This window comes from Lonchura striata, chromosome 4A, assembly GCF_050655825.1.
Source record: "Lonchura striata isolate lonStrDom1 chromosome 4A, ASM5065582v1, whole genome shotgun sequence".
Lineage (NCBI taxonomy): Eukaryota > Metazoa > Chordata > Aves > Passeriformes > Estrildidae > Lonchura > Lonchura striata.
The window spans coordinates 2,392,872-2,419,263 of NC_140742.1; the positions used below are offsets into that span (position 1 = coordinate 2,392,872).

At 36.9% G+C, this 26,392-nt stretch overlaps 1 protein-coding gene across 4 annotated transcripts in view; it reads right to left on the bottom strand.

The window, feature by feature from the left end:
* Window positions 1-6,462: 6,462 nt before the first annotated feature.
* PCDH11X (protocadherin 11 X-linked) overlaps window positions 6,463-26,392 on the bottom strand; it is a 433,677-nt gene continuing 413,747 nt past the window's right edge. For 3 of the 4 annotated variants that reach the window (XM_077786474.2, XM_077786472.2, XM_085570454.1), the window contains one exon: window positions 6,463-11,269. In XM_077786474.2, coding sequence (XP_077642600.2) covers window positions 10,878-11,269 — 392 coding nt within the window. In that variant the 3' untranslated portion in view covers window positions 6,463-10,877. The remainder of the gene's footprint in view (window positions 11,270-26,392) is intronic. The other variant, XM_077786477.2, reaches the window with a different exon arrangement.

Consider the following 26,392-nt stretch of genomic DNA (forward strand, 5'->3'; position numbering starts at 1 on the left):
GATTAATTCAGATATTTTATTAAACAATATATACTTATGTAAAATTTCTTAGATTTATGCTCTCTAGAGTCTCTCTAGAGGGTGAGCATTCAATTGATCACCTAATTTTAAACCCTTTATGGTAATTGAAAGGTATGGAATCAACAGTCCCAAATTCAGCCTGTTTAAATTAGTGTTCATAAACTGAGCAAAAATTCCTGTGCAGAATAATCTGTGAGCCCTTAGTTATTACAGCTGCCACAGACTCCACTTAAGAAAATGCCAAATCAAGTTATAAAATCTGCATGAAATACAATATGAATATGGAACTTTATCAAGTACCTGCACTTCCAGGTAAGAAGTGTAATGTAGCTATATAAAAAAATAATTTTCCTACTCTGGATATGAACTTCCTGCACTAAAATCACAATAAGAAGTTCCTTGAATTTATATCTGTTTTTATGATATGTTCATGTCACACCTGGTCTGTGAAGGTAACTATGGCTGAGCAAATAAAAGTTTGGGGAAAATTCCTTCAGAAGGTCAATAACTCACAGTAAGAACATTTTGGGGTAGTTAAAAAGGTTTATGGTACAAAGAATAAAGTTGAGGGGAAATGATTTAGGGATATAAAAAACACAGTGCACATTTACTTTACTGTGCATATTTATGCCCATCTGAGCTGAGAACCAGGTAAAGGCAACTCTGACATTATTTCCTTCATACCAACACCCACAATTTTACTGCCTGTACATATTTCCCATCTTAAACTTATACCCAATGTCTTTTATCCTTGAAGAATTGACTGCTAAAGATGTTTTTCAGACTAAAATCCTCATTGCATCTGCCGCAAGCTCCCTACCACTGGTATTACTATGGTATTACTACAGCTGGAGTTACTTTAATTAAGTTTTTGCCAACTGCAGCCAAATATGACCTTATCTAATAGGTGTTCCTGGCAGTCTCATGAGCTGAGGTCCTTTCTGGGAAGCAGAAATTTGCCAAATCTGGCAGCAAGTCCTGATTTCAGTGCCACGTGCTGCAGCATGTGAGACAGAGACGCTGGGTAAGGCAGCAGCTATGGAGCTACAGGCTTTTGGCAGCTCATTCCTGGCCATGTGGAGAACGTGCAGTGCTGACACAGTCCAGAAAATAATGAATTAATAATTAGTAAAAAAATCGTTGAAACTTAATGGTGCAGACTTTGCCCAAGTAAACTTGGGAAACTCCAGTGAGAAGGAGTTTGGGGTGTGCCCGGCGGGAGCTGCTAGATATGGAAACTATTTAATGGAAATCTAGATTTTAGTACTTTTTCTGTGCAAAATGGCAGAGCTGTGCTGCTGTGCAATGGGGATATGGTGTTCCAAGAGATTTCCAAGCAAAGGAGGTTTGGTGATACCACCTGGGTCTGTTCAACATGAGCTCCTCCCTGAAGAGCTCTTCCTCTGCCTGGGTGACAAACGATGCTGTGGGAAAACCTTTCATTGACATAACACCTTCCTTGCCTTCCTCCAGCCACAGGTAGATCAATTTTAAGCTGCTAGCAAATAGATAAACACATAAAAATACCTTTTACCACTTCAGAAGCGCTTTCCTTTTTGGCATGAAGAGACAATGCTATTTAAACAATTTCCCTGCATTATGGCAACACTTCTTGCAGATTTCTTTCTCTGTCTTGATGTTTTCCCTGCACAAAGAGAAAGATTATTTAATGTTTTTCTTTGCTTCCTCTGGGGTACAGGTGCACATGCCTAAGCACAGCTGGCTTTCACACAGAGTTGCCACAGAGCAGAGAGTGATGTGCCAGCACAGCATCGAGCAAGGGGGTGAAGAAAAGGAAATTGTCTCTGTTAGGGCTGGGATTGAAAGTGTCCAAGATGGTATTTTATGTTTGAACTTAGATATTTATTATTTCTTATTTATATTATAGTGTTATAGGCTGTGAGTTTCACAGTATTTTACCAATAAGCTACAAAATGGCTCCCTATCTATTTTTATAAGGTCTTTTAAGGAAAATACTATTTAGTTAAGAAATGAAACTTAAGTTATTTTTACTTTTAACTTAATGACTAATTACTCATGTGGATTTTCTGTATAATTATACAATACTATTCAAACTTATGAAGAAGAAGGTGAAGAAGAAGGACTAGCTACCGTTTTAAAACTTCTATCTTATATATATTTCTATACCCTAAAACCTTAAAGTTTTCTATTATGCAATATTACACATTTCTATTCAAACTACACACCCATAATCTTAGTTCCATCATTCCATTTTGGAAGTCTGCTCTATGGCTTCAGGTTAATTGCAACATTTTCTTGAGGGTCTTTGCCTAAAACCACAGAAAGTCAAAAATTCTCAGCATCAAGGGTTCCAACAGGAGGTGGCAACCCAGCAGCTGCACTCAGCTTCTTAAACAGGTCCTGCTCCACACCCAGGTGCATCCTGGCAGGCAAACACCCTGAGAGGTGTCATGCTTGCTGGAGAACAGGGCTGGGCTTCTCATGCTGGGCGTTCACTCCTTTCATACCTAGAATAGAAACCTTCATGCAGGTGCTGCTTTGGACTCTGGTTTTAGCCATCTAAAAGGCAAACATTTTCCAGCTTCCCTCCTTTTACTTTCCTTCTTTTTTCTTCTCTCAGGTGGACATGAGGAGGTTCTGAGATTTTCCAAGTGAGGGAATTACCCCTGCAGGTTCCTTTTCTCCTTTAGACAATGAACTTTGGCAAAAAAAGCTCCCTAAAATTACATGATGTAGCTATCCGTGGCTATTGTGTCTAATTAAAAGTACACAGATTTTTTTTTTTTTCTCCCAATATGTAATAGGCAAATGTGTAATTTTTTTTGTTTGTTTGTATTCAGCCTGCTGGGTAGATTTTCTTTCATTGTAATTACATTCAGGTACTCACATCAGCTGTTCTACATAGAGTAAACATTAAGATTCCTGAATTTTGATTATGTCTCTTATATTCAGTGAACCATTTATATGCAAATTTACTCAAATTTTACAGCATAAATCTTCAATATTAGTGTTTTGTAGTCCTTTCTTTGAATTTTAGTGGCATATTTTGAGGGAATTTCAGACAAGTGCTGCCAAAACAGTAATAGGCTTCAATAACTGCCTTTTGTAGACTGAAGTGACAGCTTTGAGGTTGGAAAATTTTATCTTTTCTTTAATATTCAGTAGTTTTACACTGACAAGAAACACATTTTTGAGTCAATAGGCTGAAATCTGATAAAAAGCATTTAAAAACCCAAGCAGATTGATTGTGTGCAATCATTGCAGGAGAGTGACTCCAGCTAACAAAAAGGCTCAATCTTCCCCTGCCTCACGGTGACAATTCTGCTTTATAGGGAAGGAGCTGTGCAGCACATTATCTGCAGCACATCAGCTGCAAATGTGACCCTTTAGATTCTTTTTTTTTTTTCCTGCATTTAAAACGCTTGTTTAGAATTTCACAGACTTGTTTTCTTTGCAAATTTTCCCAGCATCATTTTTACGAGTCAGCTCAGACATTCTTTACTTTTCAGATGTCAAGGCCTTGCTTTACATTTCCTACATTGCCAGGCAGGCACGGTGCTAAATGTCTGTGCTGCAATTAAAACAAACAAACATCAGCTTGGATCTGCCAAGACAGGAAGCTCTGACTCTGTGCACGCCTCCATAGGATGGTGAATATTTTTAGATTATGTGTAGTAACTAGCATGATACCCAATGCTGACATTTGTCTCTCATTCAGAGATGAGCTTTGAAAACAATGATAATTACATTTGGAGTGTCTATACTTATATGTAGCTTGATTATGTATCTTTCTTTTTTTCATCAAATTTCAGTTTTTAAAACATTCTTCTCCATTCTGGTCTCTCCAGTTTCAAATCACTTCAAAGCATTTGCTTTTGCACAGCAACAGCAAGAGTCCCTTTATATTTTCTAGAAATGAGCCTTTAAGATTTCCTGGGGAAAGAGCCTTTTTATATTTTTAATAGGCCTCAAAGTATTCCAAGTAGGTCTCCTTTGTCATTACAGATCTTGATTATATTGATTTTAGCAGATATTTCTATGCAAACCAAAAATTTTACATATCTATAAAATGCTAATGAATAAAATTAGCATTTCACTTCAGACAGCCCAGTGTATCTCAGTGTACCTGTTAGCTGGAAAAATTGTTCATTTTTTTGCTTTCCTGTGTCTTTTTTTCCCAAAAATATTCAAAGCATTCACCTTTCCTCCCACCTACTCGTCCCTCTTATAATCACTTCATTTTTCAGACTGATTTTAACTTTCCTCTGTACACAGAAGCTTAATCTACACAGCAGAGAAGAAAAACTGCACATCCTTTATAGAACAACTGAAATTCAGAAAGTTTAGACAAGCTTCTGGGTACAGCCTTTTATCATCTCTGGTAACTAAACAACAACTCAAGCCAAGCACAGGTTAAAAGCAATTTCTCTTAGTTTAATCTCTTTATGTTAATCAACTCTTTTACTACATGCATAACAGCTGCAGTGGCAATGAATAACTTCATTTCAGTGCCTTATAAAATGTCATTTTTTTTTTCTTTGCACAGCCTACTCATCTGCTCTAGAACACATCACAGCTGGTGGCTCACAGCTATGGGTTAAAATCTAGCACAGAGCTCCCAGGCACCCCATTCATCTGTCTCCTGGATGGATGTGCTCAGTAACTTCCCTTTTCATGAACACAGACTTAATCCTGGTGGAGAGAAGGAGTGAGAAGAGGCAGCACCAATTCCATAGTGAAAAGCAGAATGCATGGACCCACAGATTTTGATTTCTGCTCTGAATTAAACAGGAATACCTTTGACATCCTAAACACATCTACCTCTAGAGCTTTAGCTCTAAGCATTCAATTAGCACCAACAAAAGACATCTCAATCATGAAAATAATAAAAATAAAAGTGGAAATACATGCTTAGTGCCACTGCAGATATCAAGCATGCCATGTTTTCATACTGGAATAGGAATACAATGACCAAGACACAAAGGATACATCTTGGAGAAAGACTTATTTGGAAGTAGAGCCCACAAATACCTTCTTAAAATATGACTTTGATGACCACTCAAGGGAGGAGAGCAGTTTTCTGGCTGCTGCAGGAAGCATCTTCTGGCTCCTTGCCTCTTCTGCTTGGCATGTGGCACTTCTGAGGAGGAGAAGACTCAGGGCTGCTCCAACTGCAGCTCAGCCCTAAGGCCACACCTGGAAACACCTGGGGAAAAGACAAAAATGCTAAAATATCACATGGACAGCACATCCCCAAAACCGTCTGCTGCTGAGAAACAAATGTTCTGTTTTAAATCAAGCCCTTACCTCAGCCCAAATTACCTAACAGGAGTTGAAGCCCTTCCTACAGGCAAGAGATGTTTTTTGAACACTTTGGTGAAAATATTGCATTTTGTAGGGCTGGCCAGCAAATAATTCCCTGGGATTCAGGAATTTCCATCTTGCCAGAACAGGGCTCCAGGTGCTCCCTGCAGGGAGGAAAACAGAACAATGGGAGCACAATTCTGCAATTCCCCTGCAGCTCTGCAGGGACACCACTGACAAAATCCTGCACTTCTCCAGGTGCTACACATTGCTCTGCTCTTGTTTGGCCAGATCTCTGAAATTCCACACTTTCCTTGCCTCCCGAGGTGGCCCTGCAAAATATTGCCAACTTCATACAAACCAGGGAAACCCTTCAGCTTCAGAAATTTTCATCCATTTTCTTAATTTAGAGGTTGAATATATTATCTAGCCTAGCAACTGATGTGTCAGCAGTTATTGGCTGTAAGGGAATACACTCACGCACAGTTCTGATGCCAAAATAAATAATATTTTCCTGCTTGAAAGAGTCCTGTAGACATAAAAGCCATAACTGCATCAAAGAATAAGATATTACTGCCTTAGTGTCAGGCCAACAAGAGCTGCTCTTTAAATATGGACTAAAATAAGATACAAAAATGCATAAAATGTTGTTTCATTAGTTCCTCGTTTGATGGTTATTTCTTTATATCACATTCATGGTGAAAGGATAATCCCTTTAGCTCGACAACAACTCATTAACCATGTTCTCTCAATTAGAAATAGCTTATTTTCTAACAAAGCAAACACCATAAACTCTCCTGCCTCCAGCTCATAATGATTTTCTATGAGTAAATGTATCAGAGGCATAGTACAAAGGGGGAGCTTGGTACAAAGAGAAATGGCACAGAAATGGATGATATTTCTGAGTATATAAAGCTCAATTGCTGTACACATTGTGTGAATATTTTTATTGCTTACCAGAAACCTCCTACTCAGGTGCATGGAAGCAACTGGAAATAAAGTTAAATTTTCTTGACTTTCTGAAAATTTGGATTGTCCAGTGAAAGGAAATGTGGAAATTTCCCACTTGGAAATGGGAGAAAAGCGTAGCTGGGGGAATACTTTTAAAGAACTTATACTTCAGAAACCCAAAGAAAACAGCACAAAGGAGAAAACTGCTTTCGTGGATCTAGTTTATTAATAAGCATTGTAATTAACAAGACAACATGCTGTACAGAAACCTGAAATAGAACTACTGCAAATTGACTGGACTTTAAATGCTGCTGGACTGTGGTACATGGTGCCCAGCTGCATTATTTGTAGAGTGTGGTTAGGGCTGTTTCAATACACAGACATACACTGCTCACTCTCAGATCCTGTAGTATGCCACAGAGCAGGGAGATTTCCCAGAAATACAAACTCAAATATTTACAAGAAATTGTCAATCTCTTTCTTCACTAGGGATAACATAAGTTATACACAATTTTTCTATGTATACCAAACAAAATCTTTGCCTTCAACTTTATTTTGTGTCTGCACAAACCAATTCCTTCCCATTTATTTACCCAGCTAAATCAGGGTAGTAAACTGCAGTGTGATCATTTAATTGCTTAGAATTGATTAGGGGTCGGTACTCAACCTGCAAAAGGAAAACATGAGACACCAAATAAAGCCAAGCTTAAATTTTCCAACTTTAAAACCTCAGCTTGAACTGGGAATGGAAAACTGGGAACAGGAACTGGGAATGGGAAACTGGGAATGGGGGTGGGAACTGGGTAACTAGGAATGAGAAACTAGGAATAGGAAACTGGGAATGGAAATAGAAACTCTGAATGGGATACTGGGAATGGGATACTGGGAATGGGAAACTGGGAAACGGGTAACTGGGAATTGGGTAGCTAGGAATGGGAAACTGGGAATGGGGCTCCAACAACCTTGAGCTAATCAACCATTAGCAGTGGAAATATTTAGGCTGGGCCGTGCTGGGAGCAGGGGGATAGTGGTGGCTTTGGGCTCCCCATGGATTGCAGCTGCCTCGGGGTACAACAGAGCCAAATTTCCCTTCCCTGATGAAAATCCTGGGCAGATCTGGGGATGCCAAGGCTCGGCTCTGCTCCAGGCTGGGCTCAGCACCACAGGACTGATGCTGTGTCGAGCTGCCATTCATAAACCCCAGGTCCTATTAGCACGGGCTCACTGCCATGCTAATTAGCTAAATGACCTGCATCGGGCCAGCTCCCACCCTCCAGAGCAGGTGCTCTGCTGCCTGGTCAGGCACACATGCTTAATTATTCTTTAGAATTAAGTTACACTTCAGAATGCAGCACAGCTCAGGAAAACAAAGAAACAGCATCTTTTACTTCAAACAGTTTTGACTCGATTCTTTCTTTTAACAGCTTTTGTTTTGTTTGTTTGTTTTTTATTTTAGCATTGGCTGCTTTACGATGTGGAAATAATCCTTCTTGCAATACTCAGGAGTGCAACAAGCATGGAGGGAATAATCTAGACTCGCCTGTGTGACACATCACTTTGAAGGCAAAGGTTTTCCTTTATTGTTACACAAATCTAATCATGTAACTAGCATTTTACTGTATATTGTATATAGAATTGTTTTCTCCACAAATTCACACAAGTAAGATAAAATAAGTTAAATGACTAAAAAAAGAAAAAAAAAATACACAAAAATATACAGTCTATGTACTAGATAAATTATTTATATATATGGCAAGATGTGTAACGAGTCTCTAGTAACATTATTCCTCTGGATACTGACATGCCGCTCAGAAAAATGTTGCCTCAAATGTGTATTTTTTTATTTTAGAGATATAATGTATAAAAATGAGGGAACAATTTATCTCCTGGTAGAATGTGTATTTAGAAGTAATTGTTCTGTATCTTGTTGACTGAATTTTAGAATACCAAACACATTTCCATGGATATAATGTTTAATACTTATAATCAGACTCATTTTTATAATGCTTTTTGTTTAAATTATTTTTTATTGTTGTTTGGTTTGGATGGTTTTTGTTTGTTTATTTTTAAAGGAAGGCGGAAGGTCAAGTGCTTCTCTTCCTTAGGGAAAAAAAACCTAAAGTAACCCCATAATATTTAAATTAAGTGAAGTTTTTTGGGTTCTTTTCCCTATCAATGAAAAAAAACCCCACTAATTCTGAGTCCCTCACCTTTTCCTCTAAAAATTTCTGCAATTTTCCTAAAATTGTAGAAATTAATTCTTTGCCAGGAAATTTCAGTTACAATTTTCATTCCCCAAAGAACTTTTGCAGGTGAAAAAACAAAAACGAAAAGGAGAGTTTTCAGTTTTCCAATGGAGCTGCCAATTCTGCAAACATTTGGTATAACATAATCTGCAATAAAAACTAAATACCTCTGCCTACAATAGGAGGAATTACTGCCAGCATTATTCTAAATTTGCACAATTAGTATGTTTGGTAAATCTGTGTAAACTACAGATAAGCTCATATTTTTGCATATCCCTGAAAATAACTGCTGAATTCTCTACTCCTGATGTCTCCAAAGCAAAAAAGGCCTTTGTATACATTAGGTATGAATTAATTTGTCAAATTTTTAATTGTCCCAGAACTGGAAATGAGATGTGTCAGTACCCAAAGGATTATGATTTTTTTTTTCCAGGATTTACATGCAACTGGAAGCCAGTGTGCCACATCTTTTCTAAACATTATTGAAACCTACTTAAAAAAAGAAAAGGCAAAAGAAGTACACCATTAGATAATCTGATGTCCATTAATTAAACCCTATCAGTAGGTTAAAAGTGAAGCTTTTTTAAAATTTTTATTTAGCACATAAAATCTAAATGTGTTTGAATAGATTTACAGTGGGGACAGCGATATATAAAGCTACTTATACCTGCTGGGCACATAAGAGAAGCTCTTTTAGCATTCATTGGAAACCCTCAACAACTTGAACTTCTGTAAATTTTACAAGCAGCTAATAATACAGCATTTTTACACACAGTTTTGTTTATAAATTACAGATTTAAGTTACATTATGAAGCCTACATAGAGTTCTACCCATAGGAAATATTCACACACTGTTTTTCCCCTCCATACAGCTTCGATTGTCTCACTTAATGTAGCAATAAAACAAAAAAGTTATGCATTTTCTTAAAGGAAAAATTTCTTGGTATGTACATACTGCAAATGATGAAATGGCTACGGACCAACAAAGTACTAGAAGGAAATACTAGAGAAAATATGTTTTTTTCATCCAAGAAAGGAATCTGCTTTTCATCCACTCTGGAATTTACCAAGAGAATATATTCTCCAGTACACAGAACATTGAAAAACAAATCCTTCTTCTTTAAAGACAATCACCTTGAGAGTTTTTCAAATAATATATTAGGGTTTGCTTATATTAATCCATCTTCCATTACCTAGGTCCTTCTTTCTTTGCTGAGCACTATCAGTCATCCTCTAACAACTAATCCACAATGACAAATACTTCGTTATCTAACAGGTTTGTGATGAAGTAACTAATATGACAGTTAAACTTTTACTGGATACTTACAACAGGTGAATATAGCTGTAAAAAAAAGCTGTACACATCACTATTACATATTCTTTAAAACACTGGTAGCTTGCCTCTACAACATCACTTCAGCCAAAAAAACTACCCCACTTCCTACTGTTTTCAGCAGTGCCCATGTAATTTTCAACTAACAGGAACAGTAGCCAAGCAAGCTATTCAAGATGAAAAAAAAAAAAGAAAAAAAAAAAAGAGAGAGAGAAATAGACTTATGGCTTAAAAAACATAATAAGTATAATATTGTTCCTTTAATTATTATAGAAAGGAAAATCTTGGAAATGAAAAAGAGTTGTTTGTTATTTGTTTCCATTTTTGATCTTGGATATCCTCTCATTGTCACGTTTACTTCACACAGAAAAGCCTAGCTGAGAGCTTTCCATTTTATCGATTGCATTCTTTCAAAGAATAAATACCTGTACATTGAGCCAATAAAAATTAAAATAAAAATCAGTTGTCACGTACATTCTTCTTCTTAATTATATAAAAGATAAATTTTGGTGGGAAAATGTACCATCCTTCTGAAGAATTAGATTTTAGGATTTTATTAATTCTATTATGTCAAGCGATCAAATGAGAAATTGCTCACTTGATCTCTAATGCTAAGCAAATGGAAGATGAAATCTATGAATATGCTATAAATTATAACAACAAAGAAAAATTTGAGTAAGCTATTTTTAGACTGCAATATTCCCCAAACTGTTCTAAGGAATTGCTTTCAAATGGAGAAAGAAGTGCTGGCAGATATTTGCACTACATGGCCCACGTAAGAAAATGAACAGGAATTTGCTCTTCTGATTGTTTCTGGGTTGTGGGTTCTCTTCCCCATTTTCTGGATTTTACCAAGAACTACAGTAAACACCTTTCGACCAGGTCCTAAGGATTTCGATTTTCCGTTTCAGCTTTAGGATTCTATATACACAAATATTCACAAGCCTAACCAGTTTGTGTGCGCCCGAGGAGCGGCGCTAGGCCGTGCCTATACACAGTCCCACGTAAAGCCTGGAATTGGGGATTTGTCAGCTTTGCATTCACAGCTGGTGCTCGTGTACAAACGTGGCGCTGCTGCCAGCCCCCGGCGCCGCGTGGGCCGCGGCGAAGTTTGCCAGGGGGATGACCTTGACGGGATCCTCGCCGGCACAATGTCTTTCGCAGGTGTTGTAGAACTGGGGCCTGGGCCCTCCCTGGCCTTTGTCACTGTCGTCCTTTGGCAGGGGCCTCCCGAGGGTGTGACGTCCCTCGGGTCTGGCTCCTCGGCCCCAGCCTTGCTGGAAGCCAAAGGATGGCAAGGAGGCGTTGGGCTGCTGGAACTGCGCCAGGGCCGGCGGCATCCAGCAGTTGTCGGAGTGGCCGAGGATGAGGCACTCCTGCGTGCAGTTCTCAGAGGCTTCGGCCAGAGCTTTCTGCAGGTTCACTTCGATAGCTGCGAGGGTGGAAAAACACAAGACACTGTCAGGAGTGTGAGGAAAGTCTCCCAGAGGGAGTCAAGGTCAACGAAGCAATTCCCACCCTACAATGATGGCCACAGTTGGGAAGAAAAGGCCTCCTCAACAAACGATCCTCATCCTACAATGATGGCCACATTTTGGAAGGAAAAGGCCTCCTCAACAAAGAAATCCCCGTCCTACAGTGATGGAGACATTTTGGGAGGAAAAGGCTTCAACAAAGCAATCCATGTCCTACAATGATGGCCACATTTTGGAAGGAAAATGTCTCCTCAACAAACAATCCTCATCCTACAATGATGGCCACATTTTGGAATGAAAAAGCCTCCTCAAGAAAGAAATCCCCATCCTACAATGATGGCCACATTTTGGCAGGAAAATGTCTCCTCAAGAAAGAAATCCCCGTCCTACAATGATGGCCACATTTTGGGAGGAAAAGGCCTCCTCAACAAAGCAATTCCCATCCTACAATGATGGCCACATATTTGGAGGAAAAGCCTCCAGGTGTAGAGCTTCAGTGAAGGTTCAGATGTTGGGGCCCAGTGTTGTCACAGTTCACACCATCATTAAAGCTTTATAATAAACCCTTATACACTTGATTTTCTAGAATCATACAGCTGCTCAGAGTGGAAAACAATTCTAACACCAGTGAGTTAAAACATTAACCCAGCACCACCCCTTTCACCACTAAAAAAAACCCCAAGTTCCACATCCACATGCTTTTTGAACATTCCCAGGATGGTGAATCCACCACCTCCCTGAGCAGCCTCTTCCAATGCTTGCTGATCTTTTCAGTGAAGAATTTTTTTTCCTAATGTCCAGTCTAAACCTCCTCTGGCACAACTTGACCATGTCCTCTGGACCAGTCACTCACCTAAAATATATTTTCACTCCTTGCAATTTTCATTTCTGTAATAATGCTAAAATCTTTATAAAAATGTAATGCCATTAATCTAGATATATGCATAGAACTATTTGAAAGAAAAGAACTTTGGTTTTTTTAATATTCCCTTAAAACTGGATTTCTTATTGTTTTCCTTTGCTTAAGACAAAAAAAAAACCCTAAATTGGGCACTTGCCAAAGATGGCCCATTGGACTCAAAGATGCACTCAAGAGTTATAAGAATGAAATAGCGTAACAGCTATTTTAAAGAGAATTGATTTCTCCATGCATTCAATACTGGTCACCTTGAAAAATCAAAGAGTACCAGCAAAAGCAGATGTAACCTCTATATTTTGCTAGTAATCAAACCAGATTTGATCAGTAGATGCAAGGTTTGTGTCCTTGAAAAAGGATTACAAAAAATTTTAATTTGTTCTAAGGCAAAGTGTACTACTAAATCTGAAAGATGTTCATTTGTAATACATAAATATTCTTGATCTGTTTCATTTAAATTGGGGCTTTACCATGGTAGGTAAATTAAAAATTAATGGAATTAAATTTCTATACATGATTCCTCAAAATAGTTTTAATATTGCAAGTTTTATATTCTCTTCCTGTGTACATGGTTAAATACACCAGAAATGTAGAAGAATATCTGATTGGATATTTCCTTGTGCTTTCTTCATAAAACTTCCCAATTAAAGATACATACATATTTTTAATATGTATGTATATATATATGTATGTATATTTTTAATGAAAATAGCATTTAAAATGGGATTCTGGCTCATAGGCACTGGAGAAGGAATGCCACTAAAATTACTTATGGCAATGAGAGTGCCGGGTAGGAGCCTCCCCCCCTCTGAGCTTTATGTTTAAACAGATGCTGCATTTCTGTTTTAACAAATATTTTGCATGTTGAAATCTGTGTAAAGCTGCAGAGCACAAACACTTATTCCTATGTTACATCTCAATACAAAGGAATTAAGCTTCTCCTTCAGGCACTGAAATATATAATGTTGCTGTCCAAACCAGGATACATTTTTTTTTAAATCTACCATGGTTAAGAAGACAGCTGGTTGCTTGTTATATCACGAATGCTCTACTCTTGATTATTTCTCCTTCAGGATGCTGTACATGTCATTTAGAGGAGTGATTGTTTATAAAAGTTATTTTGTTGTATTGCTGGCATTTCAACATGTCCTCAGTCATTTTGCCTAAGTGTATTTCAGTTTAATCCTGACAAAGCTTTGGTACCTTGCTGTTGCAATACTAATCCAGTTTTTGATGGGCAGTAGGAGACATAAATATAGAAATAATTCAGTAAAGGCAATAGTTACTGCAAAAAAGAAAAGTTTCTGGTGGTAGATTAGTCTAATCTTTCTGTGTCCTACTATCTGCTATTAGAGACATAAATTTAAGTATATACAAGTCTTTTAAGCTCTTTAATTATCCAGGTTTGCTTCTATTCTGATGAAGGCAATCCATTGAAATCAGGTACAACCTTGACAGAGTGTGGAGTAATCCCCATTTTGTAGAAAAATGTGTCTTTTTTGCATTAATTAAAAAAAAAACAAAACTTAAAATGCTATTAATTCAGTTAAAATGTGAAACACACATGTATTTGGAAATAATACTTATTTGTTTTGAGCTCTTCACAGCAAGTTGTTACAACAGTTCTGCTGTACCATTTTTCTCAAACTACAGTGAGAGAGTACACAAAGCTAAAGCAGCAAAAGGAAGCATTTGACAATAAAAATCTAACATTTAACATTGACCAAGACAACTGTGGAAGAAAAAAGGTCACAGTCTCCACACCATTTCAAAGATAAGGACAGTAATTTTGTGCCATGTGTTGCCAGATTACCTGGAGACTTGGAACATGTTATCATGTTAAGAATAAGAGTATTGTTAAAGTTACAGTCTTGCTTATTCTATTAAGGAAGAGATATTTTAATCTGAGTTTTAGTTTTATCAGAACAAAACAAAACAAAACAAAACAAAACAAAACAAAGCAAAACAAAACCAAAAAAAAAAAAAAAAAAACCCACAAGAACGAAAACCCCAAAGCTTTATAATTATCCTGGATAAAATCGTAAGGTATGAATACAAATTAATTTGGTTTAAAATTGGGGGTCTTTTTATACAAAAGTCTGGCAATGCAGGATTGTTTAGAAGAAACATCTTTGTAGAAATCATAATCTCTCTTTCAATACTGTTTCAGAGTATGCTTTTCATCAGTACTTATGGTTAATACCATGTAAAATATACAATTTTTCTTAACTTTGAAAAAACCCTTTTCTAAGTCAAACAAACAGCTTTCCCCACCCACAAAGCAAAGATTATTGGAAAATAACTCAAACTAGAACCGACTGCAGGAAAATTTCTGTATGGATATTCTCCCAGCATTACCTGTTTTTTGCCTGTTCTTCCAGGCCATGAAATAGATCTCCTTTTTGTCAAACTCATTCTCTATTTTCCTTACATATCACTCCAGCCACACTCGTGGGAGATGTGAAGCTCAGTGTTCAAGTGGTTGGGTACCAGAGGCTCTGCAAATTGACCAGGGCACCTTCTGGCTGCTGCTCTAAGATTCTTTCTATTTTATTTCTTTGCAAGTCATTCTAAATGTGGGTGACAATCAAACATTCAGAAAGTTTCCCTCTCATTCCAAAGCAGTAATGCAGGTGATTATTCTGCATAGTCTGATAAGTAATCAGGGGAAGGAAACACCTCTGACACCTGCCTCTACCCATCAAGGAAGAGAGTTCCAGCTGTCTCTGAATATTTTCAGAAGAAATTATGGTTCTTGCAAGTGAAATTCAGTGTCTGGTACCTTCTCACACAAGACATGACAGATTTATAAATGGAAATAGGAGTTTGCATATTCCCCACATATTATGAATAAAGAGTACATTCCATTGAACTCTTAGCAGTCTTACTAATTTCTTACTTCACTGAGTTATAAACCCTCAATTTTAGATATTTTTCCATACTACATGAAGACTTTTCAAACATGACATACAAATAATACAAAAGAGAATTTTTAATTCTTGTAATAGATCATACTCATTCATATGTGAGTTTACCACTTTGATTTGAACTCCAGGTTGTTTTAGGAATGCCTTTTTTTTTTTTTTTTAATTGTCTGCAGAACTAAAAACATTTTTTAAAAAAGTGTCTGCCAGCTCTTAAGAAATGTTTAGATCAGAACTGTCAAATATAACTCAAAGCACAACAGTTAAAAGACTTTCTGCATTGTTCCACAGTCTCATCATTTATAGCTCAAAACAGTTTTCAAGAATATTTACCTTCACTCATAAAAATTTGGAATTTCTGCCTTGCCAGATAGCTATCCTTCAACATAAGCAAATACAAAAAATACCTAACAAAAGGTATGTTTGTTTGTTTTGACCAGAGACTTCCTATGGTTATAAAGTCTGAGTGGGACTTTAGAGGTACTAAATAAAAATGTTAATTCTCCTCTTTACTTTTTGGAGATGAAAACCGAAGATCTCAACAGTGCTACTCTCCTCAGTCTACAAAATGTGGCACAATACTTTGGCATTTCCAGCTTAACATCATGTTCCAGTTTTAAGACTGTCTCTCATGGAAAATTCACAAAGCAAGATAGGTTGTTGGTATGAGTATGTTACCAGCAGTCTCAGAATGTTGAAAATTATAATTATGGAATCATTTCGGTTGGAAAAGACTTGTAAGATCATTGCAGCACATACCTGGTGTATAGACAGAACATTTTCTTTTCTAGCCTTTCCCTCTAGCCTTAAAAGAGACATGTACTAACAAAACAGCATCTGGAGAGCTGCTTCTTTTGGTTCTTTCCTCACTCTGCCACGAAATCATCACTTGCACTACAGAATCACAGAGATTAGGCTGGAAAGGACTTTTGGTCTAACCCTCTGCTCATATCTGGATATACTGGTTGAAAAAGAAGAGAATGGCTCTTCCAAAAGGCCAAACTTTCAGAATTGTACCTATTCCTTAAAAGAAAAGAAATCCAAATGCATGTGCTGAAAGGAAGATGTGGTTCTCTAAGTGTTGGACAATCCAGAACATGAGCTCCTGGAGAAGCCTTAAAAGATCTCCACCTTTACCCACACGTAGCAATGATCAAAAGACATTTGTAAATGCATTCATTAGCAAAGTACTCAGATTCATTAGAAGTTCAGAAACCACCAGACTGAACTATACCAATGCAAATTTAGGGGCATAGAAACAGTGCAAAGAAAATTTCCAAACCAATTAGAAGAAAAAAAAAAAAAGGGAGAAAAACCTTAAACCACAGAAAACAGAGTGCTTGAATCTTAAAGCCATGTAGCTGAAGTCTTAATGAAAATCCAGTTTTGAATCTGACACATTTTGGATGCAAACCATCCAGTGTTACATTTAGAGCACTCTTGTTTCATAATAAAGCAAGCAACAATTAGCAAGCAATTAAGCAAATTGCCCATAATTATGCCATTGCTGAGCTATTTTTCATATTTTCACAACACAGCACATATATGAATACATGGCTGGCAGTGCCAACACGGTTCTATCAGCATCCAGAAGTGCCTCTCGTTTACTGAAGCGTTTCACGTTAAGCAGCTCCCAGTGCACCTCCAGTGCTCTCTGCTCAGCAGGAACCCACCAGAGTGATGGAGATGACAACCCCAACTCCTCCTCTCAGCCAGCAGCTCCTAAGGAATAGGTCAGGCCCCCACATCACGTCGTGCCCATGTGTATTTTCTAAATGTGGTACTAAATCTGAGCAGGAATCCAAGCGTAATGTGGGGAAATGATCATCTGGAATTACCCTGGTGACCAAAAGTGGCCACTTGAGTAACATCATTTAGAGGTCTCCACCATATGAGGAGAACAGAAATGAAAAAAGGGAGGGGGGAATAATAGTTAGTGTAAACTGGGTTACTTTAATAAGGTCAGGAGGAAGAAGCTTGGATGTAGAAACCCTAAATGAGTGCTGCTATAATATACTCTAGCTTTTTGGTTTAATAATAAAATGCCTTTGGGAGGAGCTCCTTATGAATATTTTATTTCCTGTACATGTCTCAATAAATTAAAAACCCAAAAGAGTTACTTAAATTCTAGCCTTGGAACCTTTTTATTCAAAGAACAAGTAGGACACACCACTCTCTAATTTTCAGCTGCGTGTACAGAGCTTGATTTGCTTGTGAGAAATCAGAGGAAGATTGATCCTCCAGATGTTCTGACTGAGGAATCAACAGGCATGAGGGAAATCACATCTACCTGTGCTACCGGATCTTGCTGGGCAGCTTGCAAGAATCAGCTCAGCTTCCATTCCAATGAGCACAGTTTATATCCTAACAGCCATGGTTTTAATTTGAATTTAATCAGAAAAAAAATACTTCTCATGAAATCCAAATGATAAGGATGAGGTTTGAGGATTTTGCATCTGAATTCAACAAGTCAAGCAAACATTATTAAAGATGGCCAAAGAAAGTTGGTGAGGGAGAGAGGAAATGGAGGAAGTGTCAGGGCAAGAGAGAAGAGAGTCAGCCTCTGGTAATTCCTGTCTCATTAACCACTCTTGTGAAGTGAATATTTCCCTCACCAACAACAGCCCCCAAATAAAGCACATTAATCTTTCATTTGGTTACCTCATTGTTATTCTGACTAGAACCTCAATCTTGTATTAATCATGACCAAGATATGGTCTAAAGGCAATGTTCCTGTGAAAAGTTCAGCTTCAATAATTACTGTTTTCCACAGAAAGAGATTTCAGAGAAAAAGAAGAAGGAAAAAAAACCACAACAAAACCAAGCCCCCAAACCTTCTGCAAACTCTTTTTTAAAATGAACATGGGTGTGACAGAGTACATGGCCTTGACCCTTACTTCTCTAACAGTTCAATTGAATGCATCTTTTATGTCCATGTTTTGCTCATATTTATGAGAAAAAATGGTCATTTGCAAAGGCTTAATGTTTCCTGGCCTATAAAGTATATATTGAGTTTTCAATGAGAATTTTAACTATAACTAGTAAAGTATAATGACCATCTAAAATGGATAACCTAAAATCTAATATATTGATTACAATACTGGCTAATACAATGTGCTTTATTTAATATTTAATTAACTGCTTCCCATTTGTACTGAACCTTCTTAATTATTAATACATGGTTTATTATTTAACATGGAATATAAATTCAAATTCAAATCAATTAAACAAGGTGAAACTACATAGTGAGAAATGGTTTATCCTCCAGCAATAACCTTCGACCTGGAAACATAGTAAAGAGTGAAATTAGCATTTTTGCCCCCATACTTGCAAAGATTATGCATTTTAAGTGATACATATTAAGCTCCGCTACTGATGTAAAATTCCTGTAATAAACACAGCATCCTACAAAAATATGCAGAATAAAAAAGAGCTTAAAAAAGACCTTCAATTTCCAGAGGAACCATTTAAACAGATTATAATATATATCTATATATATGTTTTTCAGATTTAAGTTTCAAATAAAATTATGTGTGTCCATGAAGGAAAGGCAGCTTATTGATTTTACTGAAAGTCACTAAATATCCCAAAAGAGTGAAGATTCATAAAGAGAACCAAGAATCACCATGCAATCTACATAAACCCATTTTGCTGTGGAAACAGAAAAAAATACATTTCAAAAGCTTAGGCTGTGTAATCAAAAAAATCAGATACATCAATCAAAAATTCCTGCTCACTTCTGTTCACACACAGCAGCTCCTTCAAGGGAAAAACCCCTCAAAACTCTGTGTCTGCAACCTCTGGGTGCATCTCCATGCCAAATGGGGCTCTGCCTTCCTTGGTATTGGCTTTAGAGTAAAAAATAACTAATAAAAAATACAGTAAAAAATAAACAAAAGTTCGATGGAAAGTAGAATGCTAAAAAAAACCCTTTTAAATTAAGTAATTGAACAACTGTGGGCAATTGGTCACAGTTCAGACACTTAAATGAAACATTAATTTTCAAAAGGGAGTCATAAAATGCCCAAATGCTCAGTGAGCTAGTAAAGATACATCTCCAGTGGTATATATAAAAGATAGCCAGTAAAAGTTGTACTGAATTATGTTTTCATCAGATATACACAAACAGAAATTGAAAGTCAAAGACCACTAGAGCAGCAACTAAAACAAACCTACACCAGTCTAAAAATATTCTGTACCTTTTGTGGTGACTCCAATTGCATTTCAAGGGGAAAAAAACAAACAAACTATATTTCTTTATTAGAATATTAGCAAGAAATTTTTCTACTGTGAATACCCTATTTATTTTCAAATACTTCCAAACATTTTTACAATAATTACATATGTAATTATTACCTATGTACCTATTAGATATGCTTTTTTAAGTGCTGATAGCTATTGCATTTTATTGGCTATCAACAATATTAATTAATTCCAACTGAATATATAAATAAAGCTTTCTGAGAGTTTTTTGACAAAACAATTTTCCCATCAAAATGTAGTTTCGAAATTCAAATGCTTGTGACAGTGTTGATTCACATTACATTTAGGAGTATAAATTGTGGTAACTGTTAGCTTCCATCTTCCCAATTCAATTAATTTTCACTTCTTTCTTTAAAATATGAGGATCCTTCAAATTATGGAGAAATGGCATTATTGAATGGAAATGTTCTCATTTCTCCAAAGCTGTCCCTCAGATTTTATATTTCATGATAAATATCAGTTCAGGTTATGATTCTGAGAAACAGAACTGCTTATATTCCATGGCATCTGCAGCACAGCCTAACAATAATCACAGCTATTCCCCTTTTCTGAATTCCCTGCAATGCCCCTGCCACTACTGCACTACCTTATGCACCACCTCAAAACTTTAAAATCCCTAGTTATGAGTTATTAGGATAAATATTTCAGGGTAAGAGGCTGTGTTTTTTAATTCCCTTAAAGCAGCATGCTGGCTCTGTTGTGTTTTTAAGATTCCCAACCAACAACCTTGAGGAAGGACAGGCTGGAGGAGTAACACTCCTCAAGAGGACACTCTTGTCCATATGGCTGCAGCTCAGGAGGGTTTTCCTCTTGGAGAACCCTCTCAAGCACATCCTCCTCGATGGCTACACAGCAGCTTCCATCCCATTTTTCACAGCAGTTTTCTGTCAAGACCACTTTGTCAATCTGCCACCGACAACCCTCAGTGGGCCCACGGAGCTACTCATCCCTTTGACAAAGGCTCCAAAAAGTGTGAACACATGGAAAGGGCCATGTTTGATTAACAACCTTGTGATTGCTGTAAAAATGAAATTTGAAAGGTAATAATTACATTTGTAATTACTTAGGTCTAAATCTCTTATGTTTCCTACTCCCTGTATTTCTGGGCAGCTGGAGCAATGACTCATTAATAATAATAAAGTCATCTAACCCTGCAGGCACATTACAAGGGGAAAGATGTCATTTGTCACCAACACAAATAGAACAATCACTGAAGGATACAGCAAGACCACTATTTCATATTTATTGCAAATGATAAAAGGGACATTTTGCACTCATTCTCACCATGACATCCCAATCTGCTTTTTAATTATCAGCAAACATAAGGGGACAGCATACAACATATGAGGGCCTACTAATAATGCATTGTCCTGTGGTGACATTTCCATAATCACTTTAAATCTACCCTATACATATGTACTAGTTAAAGCGTTCAGCTCTTGAAATCATACCCCCTAGTAAGGAATGAATTATCCTCTGCAGACTGAGCACACAGAAATAGCCCTTCTGCAGAGTTTGAGGGTCTGAGAGCTGACATGTGCCTTGCTATTACTTTAAGTGATAAGCTTTGGCAGTCTGTGGCACTTATGGTCGAGCACAGTGTGACTTAAAAAATAAATGCAATTGTATTTTTAGGCCGGGAACTTTGCAGTTGTAAATCTCACTGGCAATAGTTTAGACAAGGACTTCTGCAAGTCACTTAATTTTCCAGTGCTTTTCAGTGTTGTGTTCTTTGCTTCCTCAAGAACTCTGCAAGAAGAACTCTGTCTTAGATGACACAAATATCTTTTTACATGGGGAACTCAAGTAAGTTACTCAGAATTTACTGGATTTTTAAAAAGTATTACTGACAATACTCCCTGTCTATGAAATAAACTTCTAAGGAAAAGACTATTCTTTCCCTTTACCATTCTATTCAGAGACATGGAGCTTTGAGGAAAAAATAATGAAGAGAAATTTCTCCTATGGTATTACCATGAAAGCAAACAAAAGGAAGTTGCAGGTAAATAATCTGAGTTTAAACTCCATTAAGCTAAAATTCCTTGCTTTGCTTATTCATCAGTACTTATCAAACCATCAGGCATGTATGAGGACCAGAGAACAAACTTAACAATATGAAGTTATAAACTGTTACAGTGTGTGTTAGAAGGCAGGTAAGCAAGCCTCCTAAACCTGTCTATTTTCTCCAGGTACTACAACAATCTATAGACAGACATGCTTTCAAAAACTTTAGTGTTAAGAAACAAGACACATCAGGAGAGAGTCAAGTGCACAAAGTAAAATTCATATTTACACTGTTAAGATAGTGACAACACAGAAAAGCTTGTATGTAGAGTGAAATGTTTTGTCAAATTGAAAAATGGAAATAATATGAACACTACAATTTTCGCATCAATTTGAGGTAAAATGTTTTGAATTACAGTCATTTTAATCTTGTTTTATAAAGAAAATGACTGCAAATGGGTGATAATTTAAAACAGCATAATCCAAACTTCATTGTGCTCCAGTCAGGCATTGGAGTGTGGCTCTGAGTGATTTGGAGCAATCTTTGCACATTAGCTCAGAGCCTCATTCCGAGCAGGCACTTGAACAAGAAAAAGGATTCCTGAAATCTACAGCTTCCGTCATTTACCTGAGAGTCCAAAATCACTGACTGAGATGGCTCCAACCTCCCAGCTGGGCCTTTACAGGCATTGCTGGCACCTCCAGAAATTTGGGCAGCATCCTGATGAGGCAATACTGTCACAGTTACCAGCTCTTGAACATTCCCTTGTTCCCAGTGCTCCACTGCAGCTTTGCTCTTTGATTAGAAATTCCTCATCTCACTCAGATTAGCCTTCTCCAACTATTACATTTTTTGGCATATATATATATGAAAAATATATATTCTATATTATACATACATACATATATTATATATTTATATATAATACATATTATATATATCTATATTTATATATATATTCTTCAAACTAATTTTCAATTAAAATACTGGAATTTTAGCTAGAAGGGTTATTAAACTTGTAAGGTTTTTTTTGTTTGATTTTTTTTTAAAAAGATGATTCTATCAGCCCCTGGACAATTGACAAGTGATGGGAATAATTTAGGCCAGATCAACACTCGACACAATTCTTTACAGAACATTTTCTCCTAGCATGGATAATTTTAAAAAGGCATTGTTAGGAAACAGTGATAGCTGTGATTATTCTGGAAGATTTTAGTGTCAGTAAGATCAGCCAAGAGAAGGAATCTGAGCAGCTGCTGACAGCATCCTGTCAGCCCTTTGCAACAGCTGTCAGGAAAGGTTCTGTGGCTGCAACCATCAGCACTATGATGCTTGAAAACAGGGTAGTGGTTGTTTATTATTATTATTATTATTATTATTATTATTATTATTATTATTTGTTGTTGTTGTTGTTGTTATTATTATTTATTATTATTATTAATATTATCATTAATTACTTGGTGCACAAAAAATATAAAACTGTGGAAGTGTTAAGTTAAACTTCACAAGGTATCCAATTGTTCATGAAATTAGACTTCATTACTTCAAAGATGGAAATATTTTAAAATGGAAATAAGCACATTAGTTGGCCTTTAAATTATGCTTTCATAAACTCAATTATATAAACACCTTCTTATAACCACACACTGTCTATGTGTGTCTATGTAATGATTATGAAGAGAGATATAAATTTATTGACCTTCAAATTTCAGAGAGGAGGTGTCAAGTTTTGACTCAACTCTCCTTATATTCATATTTTTATACATTGAACCATAGCTGTCTTTGCAAAAAATGTAATGTTCAGTGCTGTTTGATAAGGTTTGGCATCAACATGCCGATGCTAATAAAAGCCTAACATATATTATTTAACAAGGTAAAAACTAGCAATCAGACTTGTCAGAGAACTTGTCACCTCCTTTAGTATGTGAGCCTCAAGCAGCCATTTCTCTACTGCACAGGACAGAGGCTCCCTTAGGTTCAGATTTAAGAAAAAATCTTTTTTTTCTTACAAAGTCACTAAAGCTCAGCACCCAGCTCTTTTGAAAGTCTGTTTCAAACCAGTTTTGAAATCCTGGTCAGGGCAGGCACACATTGAAGGGAACCAAATAAATCCCAGCAGTTCTTGCTGGGAGTGAAAGTTCTTGAACTAACCTAATCCTAGTTCATAAGAGCAAACCCACAAAATCCCATCATTTATGTTGATTTTTTTCCTTAAATCCTACAGAAAGGATGTTTTAAGTCCGGGTTAAGTGCTGCTCTGGCAGATGCCATATAGAAAGCTGTCACCACTTTTGGCACAGATTTCTTTTTGAGAGGATCCAAACCTGAATTTCTGAAGCTGATGTTCCTCAGGCTTCAGCAAACTGCATTTCACAACCACCTTTCCTACAGCTCCTGTGGATGGCAGGAGGAGTTCGAGCTCAGTCTGTGCTCCAAAGGGCAGCTTTAAATCTTTCTAAGTTTTTTAATTAACCATAGGATATAAAAGGACTTAAATGAAAAGCTACCAGTCAATTGCTGACTAAGTGTTCAACAGCCTGTTATTGAACCTATTTCATCTATTTATTCCTTAATTCACCCATAGTCTAGAGATGTCATTAATATGCTCAAAGTTAATTTATTATCCTCTATTGCTTCTATTCATGCCCATGTTAACAGAATAAATTCATCACAAATGATCAGACTTGAAAAGGCAGATTTGGATTCTGACAGAGAATAATTTATCATGGCTGGGAAAAAGCCTCCCACTGACTGGGCTGCTGGAATGCTGGGAGATGAAACAGGAATGATGGCAGAACTTGTGCAGAAAAGGACATGAAACTCCTGGGAAAAAAAAACAAACAAATAATAAACCCCTGACTCCAACTCCCCAAATAGGAAAGCTTCTGACACGGAGTATTTTTCTCATTTTTCCACTCACAGGTCCTTTCTCTTACCCCTTTCTCTTACCCTCTGTGCTGTCCTGAGGCAGAAAGAGTCCTTAGGGCTCTGCTGGCCCTGGCTTGCACACCCCAAGAGGGGCACAGGGAGTGCCAGGGACACCCAGAGCTCTGCAGAAATGGTCCTGGGCTCTGGGCTGCCCATCAGCACACCCAGGGCCTCACTAAATGCTGCACAGTGCAAATTAAACTGATCTGTTTAATTTGCTATCTGCTGTCATTATCCCCCTGAGAACTGTAGGCTTGGGGTGATCTACTCCTCCGTTACACCACACTTGCTATGTATCTATACATCATCTGAATTACAGAAGCAACTGGATTTAACAGCATTTAGAACGTGTTTGGGGGGCTGTTACAGTAGGAAAAATCAAACACATTTTGTAGCTATAAGTCCATTATCCAGTGGAATTGGAAAGCAGCAAGATGCTGTCGTGAATGTGGCACCACTGTGATTGTAACAGGGGTTTGGAGATTTATTGTAAAGCCCAGAAACACTTGAAATGAACAATTGATCACGGCATCATAGTCAGTGTTATAACTATTATTATTTCAGCCAGTTATTATTTTTTCCCCAGCTTCAGCACAGGGAGAATGCTCTCCTCCACTGGAGTGTGGAGTGGACAAGGCCCCTTCTCTATCACACTGTGACTCCATTTATCCATCCCTTCATGGACTTGTCTCCTAATTCTGTACACACTAGAGCCCTTCCCCTGCTCCTGCTCCTGTTACACTGAGTAAATATGTAGCTTCAGGACTTAAGTAACCAAATTTCTCCAGGGAAAAAGTGGGGAAAAAAAACAGTGAGTAGTCCAGACCTGTCCAGGAAATAAAAAACTCACTCAGTTATGCCTAGATATTTTACAGAGGATCTTATATACTGATATAATGAAAAATATCAGTAAATATGTAGGCTTATCTGGATGACTCCTTCAGAACATCCCAGCTCCCTTTCCTCCCTTTCTTCTATTATATTCCAGAACCCAACTGATTTGTGCTTCCAAATATGCTTCAATGAATATTTTTTTTGGTTTTTTTTTGGTTTTTTTTGTTTTGTTTTGTTTTTTTTTTTTTTTTTTTTTTTTTTCTGATTCAAATACTTATTTATTCTATGAATGCCTTGAATCTAAGGCCTTCAGTGAGGTGAATATAGCAAGTGTCTGATCAGTGCCTGATGTCACAGTGAAGAATCTCTGTGCTGAAAGGGATCCAGCATTTCCCAGGGAAGCCCTGGAGAGTTTCAAAGTGCCATCTCTGCAGTATTAATTCAGCTCCCTTGTGTAAATGTGTTTTGATGCAAACTTTAATTAAATTATCATATACTATTTTTCTCATAGGACCCTTGGGCCCAATTCAGAGAGTAAGTAGTTACTCAATATTTATCTTTATCTACTCTAATCAGCATGTGGCCATACACCTTTTTAATTAATACTTTCAAAGCTTCCTGTTGAATGCAGATTTATTCATTTCCTCATGTACTCTGTTGTTTTCACAGCACAATCAAAAGCTTCAATAACATGAATAATATCCCACCTGCATTATTTGCTTTATTGAAGCCATTTGCATCTGGGAAACTGAGGAATTAAAAAATTGACTAAAAATTATGCAGCCTCCATTATTCCATTATTTCTGGGTGCCCAACTTGAGATAACTTAAACCAGATCTTTACACTCTTGAGCACTGGATATTATATTATATTATATTATATTATATTATATTATATTATATTATATTATATTATATTATATTATATTATATTATATTATATGTTATGTTATGTTATGTTATGTTATGTTATGTTATGTTATGTTATGTTTGTTATGTTATGTTATATGTTATGCTATGTTATTATATTATATTAATTTTTCAAAGCATACCTTTTGGAGAAAGGGATGATATCCTTGGTATTAAAAGAAACCCAAATGACAAAACATGATAGCAAAAGTTCACTTTTCCCCCTCCACCAAAGAGCTGTGTTGCCCATTTCAACAAAATATACTAAATAGCTGTCTTTCATTTTCATTACTAAATCCAAC